Source organism: Passer domesticus, chromosome 19 (assembly GCF_036417665.1).
Source record: "Passer domesticus isolate bPasDom1 chromosome 19, bPasDom1.hap1, whole genome shotgun sequence".
In the NCBI taxonomy this organism is placed as follows: Eukaryota; Metazoa; Chordata; class Aves; order Passeriformes; family Passeridae; genus Passer; species Passer domesticus.
Window position 1 is genome coordinate 403,070 of NC_087492.1, and position 7,271 is coordinate 410,340.

A 7,271-nucleotide genomic window follows, 5' to 3' on the forward strand; every position below is an offset into this window, starting at 1 on the left:
GCTCAAGCTCACAGCGTGGTGTGACTTGCCCTGGCTTCTGTTGTGTTCTGTTCAGGCCTTAAGCAATCAGCAGAAAGCGGTGCTAATGAGCGAGAGGGTCCTGGGCATTGAACACCCCAACACCATCCAGGAATATGTGAGTATGGGGAGCTGGGGGAGCAGCAGCACTTCCGGGGTCTGGCTGCAGTCTGAGAGCCTTAGTTCCTGTCTGCAGCTGGAAAACAGTTGCATTTTCCTCTCTTCTGCAGCTTTCTTTTCAGAATTCTCCACTTCATCATCTTTTATGATCCTGCAAAGTGAAAAGCTGAGTGTGTCCTACATGCTCACTATTTGTCCTGCTTAACCTAGGATTCTAGTGTTTGTCTGCTGCATCTTTATGTAGATACATTAATTCTCCCAGCTTTGGCCCTGGGCTTATGTCTAAAACAAAAAGAGGAAATAATCCCCCCAAGACACAGTCAGAATATGACATACACATGCAAGTCAGGTTGGAAATATTCTGCAAGGGGTGTTAAGAGAAACTGAAATAAAACACACAGCTTCCTCAGTGCTGTGTCCTCAGGGACACCTCAGTGGGACTGCATCAGGCAGCAGACTGGACTTTTCAAAGTGACTGAAGTCCTTCTTCAGCCAGTGAGGAAAACTGCTTATTCATGTGCAGCTAAGGAGAGGAGTGCAGTGGAGAAATCAGTTTCCTTTACATTAATGCTGGGCCCCTTCTCTTGTCCTAGATGCACCTGGCCCTGTACTGCTTTGCAAACAGCCAGCTCTCGACAGCACTGAACCTGCTGTACCGCGCACGCTACCTCATGCTGCTGGTGTTTGGAGAGGATCACCCAGAAATGGCACTCTTGGATGTAAGTCATTTGTTTAAGAGTCTTCAGGTTCCTAATCTCTGAGAAACCTCTTGGCCTTTAAGATGCCCACATGATGGCTGTTTAAAACAAATGTTTAGGCAGTGCTTTTCCTCCCTGGGTTGTTGCTGGTTGGTGTCAGCAGATGAAGGAAAAAGAGTTTGACCCTTTAGCTGGGAGAGTCAGCCTCTGTGCTGAGCTCTGCACTGGGATACTGCAGATGGTTTTGAGCACCTGCAATCCTTAGGAAAACTCCTTTGTTTATTATGTTCTTGTTGCAGTGGCATAAACTGGAGGGTTTTTACCTCCCTTGAGCCTGGATTGTTTGGGCTGTGGGGGACGATGGTCCCTGTCAGGTGTCACTGCTGCAGGGACTGGCCAGGGTCACACCTGTGGGGTCCCACTGTTCACAGAGCAGGAGCTCTAGTGTCAATGTGTCCTTCCCAATGCCTGCTTGGTTCTCTGTACAGAACAACATCGGCTTGGTGCTCCATGGGGTCATGGAGTATGACCTGTCCCTGCGGTTCCTGGAGAACGCCTTGGCCATCAGCTCCAAGTATCACGGCTCCAAGTCTCTGAAGGTGGCACTGAGGTGAGGCAGGGTGGGGTGCTGGGCTGGGCCACTGCTGTCAGAGCGAGCACAGTCACCGAGCACTCACATGGGAGGGTCTGGGCTGCAGAACTGCATATTCAGTCTTGTCCTAGAGCCAAGGTCATGCTGCAGTATCCAAGCTTGTTATTTCAAAAGATGGAGATCCCTTGTTCTTAAGGTTAATTGGGGGATCTGCTGTGATGCTGCTTGCTCAAAAGATCTGTCAAGATAAGCCTGGTCCCTGTGGACTCTCAGTAGGAAAATGTATGTGGGTAGTAAAGGTTGGAGAGCCTGTAAGGGAATTACACTGGGAGACAGGGACAGTATGTTAAATGCTCATGTTTAATTATTCCAGCCCTCAGGGAGGGATCTTTGAGAATCACTTAATGTGCTTTTGTCTTTTGCCATAAAATTCTGTATTTGAATAAAAACCCTGAGTGGCTTCTGTAGGTTCCCAAGGGAGCTGAGACTGGTGACACCTGTAGGATCTGCCCCCAGTGCCCACTGCTGCAGTGCTGGATGCCCTCTGTCCTTCAGTGCAGAACTGGTTCTGTCAGCCAGGCATGGCCCCCTCCCAGTTCTTGCTGCCACATTGCAGCCATCTGTTCTCCATCAGGCTGCAAATCAACCTGATTAAACACCTGCAAGAGCCTTGTTTTCCAGTGGCTGATGAATGTGCAGGCTCCAGAGAGTCTTCAGCTGTCCCTCAGTGGCACTGGGATGCTTGGAGAGACCCATCTCCTCCCACAGAGAAACACTGCCAAACCCAGCAATTTCTTTTTCATTCCAGAAGCACCAAGGCCAACAGTCAAAGCCAAGTCAGCTCTCCAGCTGGTGAGAGCCCAGAGGACTCAGGCCTGGCCCCCCTCCAGTTAATAAATCCAGCCCCAAGGCATTCCCATGGATGTGCCTCTCCCTTCAGTTCACTGTTGTGGCCTTCAGTTTTCCTAGATGCAAGACAAAAGATGCCCAGCTCAGTCTTTACCTGTGTAGGTCACTTCTCAGCATTCCAGCTAAAATCCAACCTTATTAGTGTAGTATTGGAATCCTCAGCTGGGCTGGGAAGCAGTAACTCCCAGGGTGCTGCATTCAGTCTCCTGTGGCACTCGTGTTAAGACTTTCAGCCCAGACTCTGATGGCACAGTCATGCTTGCTGCAGCACAGAAATGTTTCTTCTTCAGAGAAGTGACTGAGCCCTTTTCCTTCCCTCAGCCACCACCTGGTTGCCCGAGTGTACGAGAGCAAAGCAGAGTTCCGCTCGGCTCTGCAGCACGAGAAGGAAGGCTACACCATCTACAAGAACCAGGTGATGGGTGCCCCCACTGTGCCCTCGTGGGCTGTCACTGCCAGGCCAGCGTTGAGCAGTTCCAGTGCAAACCAGTGCCCAGCCTGGGCCTTGGGGAGGGAGTCCTTGTAGGGCCAGGGAAAAACTGCTGCCCTGTGCAGTAACTGCCCACTGCTATGCCAGGAGTCTGCTGAGCTTCCTGCAAATGTGTCCGTGCTCTCTACCCATGGCTGGACCAGCACTTCTGTTGTGGCATGGCCCCACATTCTGGTGGGGCTTGGAAAAACTGGTCTCTTTTTCCCATGTTTTGTGCCACTTGTCTTTAAATACCAGCTGCAAACTGGTTTGGTGGTGAGCTCTCAGCCTGGCTGCTGCTCAGTGAAACTCCTGCCCCAGCCCGGGGCTGTCTGAGCACGTCTGCACAGGGTGACTCAGCTGAGCTGCTGAGGGCACAGCCCAGTGTGGGGAATGCTGGAATACTGGTCCAGGGGTGGGGGATGCTGGGATGCTGCTCCTGGAACAAGAGCCCAGTGCAGGGAATGCTGCTCACCCAGCAAATATGTTCCCACTTGATGAAAATGTGAAATGTTGATAAGAAGGCTCCCAGAGGAACTGTTTTACTGGTTTTTGAATGCCAAGGCAGGGAAAATCCATTTTACTGCGTTCCTGTAGGGATGCTGAGCTGGCAGCACCCGGGTGTGTTCCCTGGGCTGGGTCCTGCTCTGACTCGTGATGTTGAACCTCTCCTTGTTTCCCATCAGCTCGGTGAACACCACGAGAAGACCAAAGAGAGCTCTGAGTACTTGAAGTACCTGACGCAGCAAGCGGTGGCTCTGCAGCGCACGATGAACGAGATCTACAAGAACGGCTCCAACGCCAACATCATGCCACTGAAGGTAACCCGAGCCCTGGGAGCCACGTCCAGCTGTGTCCAGCTGTGTCCAGCTGCTCCTGAGGGACACGGGCTCTCAGGGGGAGGTAGCAGTTGTCCCTTGCCAGGCAGAAGCCCTTGCTAGGGCAGTGGCTCAGACACAGCGTGGTGCCACCTGTGTGGATGGAGCACAGCGTTGCAGGGTGCCTGGGGACACAGTGGGGTGCAGGGACAGCTCCTGGGCTGAGAGCCTGGCACGCCTGCTCACAACCCTGCCCTGCTGCTGACTCACTGCCAGGCAGCAGGTTGCTCAACCCAGAAATACTTCAGTTTCCTCATCCTCAAGAATGCTGTCATCTTTTACCAGATGCTTTGTTCTCCTTCCAGGGATGTTGTGGTTGGGGAGGCTGGGCAGGGAGTGCAGAGGGGCTGTCAGGTTTACCTTACATGGAGCAGCACTGACTGGCCCTCCTGGGCCAAACCCAGCTGCTGCTGCCTGCCTCCACACCTGGCAGAGTACCTGGCCTGAGCCATGGGTGCTCTCCCTGCCAGGCTGTACCCCAGCAGATTGGGAAAGAAGGTTCCAGCTGCAGGGAGGACAGAGTGGGACAGTGCTTTGTGTGTGGGTGTTCTCCCTGTGGAGAACTAGCAACAGACCCGACTTCATGCAATGAAGGGAGAACAAGGACCTTGAATCAAATAAAAGTCCTGGGAATTGTGGCCAGTGAAGAGGCTCAAACCCATAAAAACAGCAGTAAAGGGTTTAGTCTTTAAAAGACTAAAAAAAGTATTTAAGTTAAAATACTTAAAGGAGGGTAGAAAACCCAACACACTTTGGAACTGGCACTGTGATGTATTTAACAGAAGTCCTGCAGGGTTCAGCAGGATCTCCCTGCAGGGACTGGTGTAAAGCTCTAGATGGTGCTTTCCAGCTTACAGATACACAGAGGTAGATAATGTAAATGATGCCATTTTCTCAGCCATTGGGAAGGGATGGGCTTAGCAGTTCAGAGTCCTCTCTAGGTTCCTAAAACTTCTTTTCCCTTGTGATGTAGTTCACAGCTCCCAGTATGGCCAGTGTCCTGGAGCAACTGAACATTATCAATGGAATTCTCTTCATTCCACTAAGGTACAGTGATTCTTCTGGGTTATGCCTTTAGAAATCGAGTCTGTATTGTCTTAGTTCACAAGAGAGCAGAAACCAGCTCCCCAGGATTTGTTTGTTTTAGCCAAGATCCCAATTCAGGCCTTGATTAGCATCATCAAGACCACTGCAAGCAACAGGACTCTTTTATTTTTTTTTATTTATTATTATTATTATTATGAACTGTCTTTTATACTTCTGGTTGAAAATTTGATTGGATGATGGTGGAAATAGATGACCTGAGCCAAGACTGTTGTTCTAAGGCTGCAAATAATCATTGGTGGTAAAAACGCAGCATCAGCAGCTGGAGGCTGCCTGGCCACCAGTGAGATGAACCCTTTGCTCTGAGCAGATCCTGGTGCCTCTTTGTCCAAACCCAGCCTGGCTGTGCTCAGGCATGGCTGAGCTGTGCAGGAGGGAGGTGCAAGCAGTGTTCCCCCACTGAACACGACCTTGTCGTGGTGCTTCACCATTCCCACAGCCAGGCTAATGTCTGCTCCCCTTCCTGCTTTCCCCTTCAGCCAAAAAGACTTGGAGAACCTTAAAGCCGAGGTGCAGCGACGCCAGCAGCTCCAGGAAAGCATGAAAAGTGGGGAACAGCTGGAAGCAGAGGACAAAGCTGTGGAGGAGAAAGAGGCTGAGCCGAGCATGCCTTCTGCTGCCATCCCTTAACACAGAGCTCTGCTTAATGTGTACCTCGCTTAAAAAAAAAAAAAAAGTTTAAACCACCCTTTTCTGAATCTGGCCCAGGGCCTTAGCTGCCCTCGGAGCAGCTCCTCCTTTTTGACAATGTTATTGCACTGGTACAATTAATACACAATGCAAAGAACTAATCTGAGCAATGTAATCTGTCTGCCCAAGCTTGTGTCTGCCAGGCGAGGGAGGCGGCCGGAGGCAGCAGCCCCGTCCTGGCGCGGGGCCCTCCTGCCGTGTGTGTGTCCGTGTCGTGTGTGTGCGCAGCAGTTACTTCTACTTTGTACATATGAATTCCAAATGAACTGTCTGGAGGAATGTAACATTTCTCAGGTCATTTTTATGTTGACTAAGGACACTGCTTTGCTAAACCAGTAAAGAACCAGCCCCATCACTGCTCCGCGTTCTTGTAAAACGTGGATTCCAAGCCAAAAGATTGATTTCCCCCAGTCACTATTCAAGCCTGGGCTGAGAACAGCCATGTAATTGTGTCACTGAGATGACTGAAGCCTGTGACATGTGGAAGTGGGGGATGTACAGCATTTTCTACATCAGGATATAGCCATGGGATCCCTTTAACCATTTTTTTCTATGTTTGGTTGGCAGTTTGGCAATTCAGTGGGGTTTTGTAACATTCACATTCTAATTTTCAAGGTAAAGATATAGATAGATATATATATAGATATATATATATATATAGATATATATATATTATATTCACCGTTCCACCTCTGCCTCTGCTTGCAGCTGAGTAACCTGGGATACTGTCTCCAAAGAGTGAGGGCTTGATCTTTAAAAAAGCGCACAAACTTCCACTGCAGCGGAACCCCAGTGCCTCGGTGAGGTGGGAATGCAGCAAATGAGGGCTGAGCTGAGGGGAGTGAGGAGGGAACCACAGCCCTATTTAAGAGCAGGGGAGAGGGCAGGAAAATTCAGAAATAAAGTCCTGGTATCATTTGCAACAGCAGCTGTTGACACAGAGCTGAGGCCCCTGAACCTGATGGAATCACAACCAGAAAGTACCACGTTTTGGGGAAGGGGTTTGAATAAAAACTGAAGTTCCCCCAGCACTGAAACCTGTGGCAAATGCCTTTGCCTCTGGCATTTTTGCACACTGGTTTTGGGACTGGCGCTGGGAGCTGCCATTGCTGGCAATGGACGGTACTGAATGGCGAGTGCCACTAAAGAAATCCTCCCGTCCCCTGCCCTCCCACACACATCCTGTGGGTTGTCACTGTCCTCACGCTGGTAAGCTGTGGCTGCTGCAGGCCCTGGGATGCCGACAGAGTTGAATGTCCTGTTTCCCAAGCAGATCAAGCTGTAGAAGGGCGGGCTGGCCGCGGCCCCGCGCTGCCCAGCCTCTCCCTGCCCCGCGTTGTCTGTCCTGGATCGTGCCCCGTGCTAATCCGTGCTGCTTCTCGTACTGACCCTTGGAGCCAAGTGCTGTCCCTGTGCTCTGTACCCTCGGTTTCCTGTCTGACCCTACAGGTACTTGTAACTCCGGGCTGGGCGAGGGGGGAAGGAGGGAGCGGCCTCTGAGGTGTTGGAGGCAACAAAGCAGAGTCTTCACTGCAAATGAACTTGCTCCTATTAGAAAAATTCTGAATTTCCTGGAAAGCAATCAATAAATGACTACAGTGCATCTTTCCTACAAGATTTTTCTTTTACTAGTGTCTTACAGTCCATTAAAAGCTTTTTAAACTCTTGCAGGCATTTTTTTGGTTTCTTTACTGTTTGGTGCAAAGTGTTGGTGCCAGCACTGGAGCAATCACTGTTGTTCCTTTGAGCTGGAAATGGGGGGGAAAGAACAGGAGCAGCTGACCCAGAGGCTT

General features: G+C 50.6%; 1 protein-coding gene across 2 annotated transcripts in view; it reads left to right on the plus strand.

Moving 5' to 3' along the window:
• The window catches only part of CLUH (clustered mitochondria homolog), a 31,667-nt gene extending 24,522 nt beyond the window's left edge, over window positions 1–7,145 (plus strand). For both annotated transcript variants that reach the window (XM_064394239.1, XM_064394238.1), the window contains exons 20-26: window positions 56–136; window positions 732–857; window positions 1,325–1,446; window positions 2,659–2,752; window positions 3,493–3,627; window positions 4,658–4,731; window positions 5,268–7,145. In XM_064394239.1, coding sequence (XP_064250309.1) covers window positions 56–136; window positions 732–857; window positions 1,325–1,446; window positions 2,659–2,752; window positions 3,493–3,627; window positions 4,658–4,731; window positions 5,268–5,418 — 783 coding nt within the window. In that variant the 3' untranslated portion in view covers window positions 5,419–7,145. The remainder of the gene's footprint in view (window positions 1–55; window positions 137–731; window positions 858–1,324; window positions 1,447–2,658; window positions 2,753–3,492; window positions 3,628–4,657; window positions 4,732–5,267) is intronic.
• Window positions 7,146–7,271: the final 126 nt, after the last annotated feature.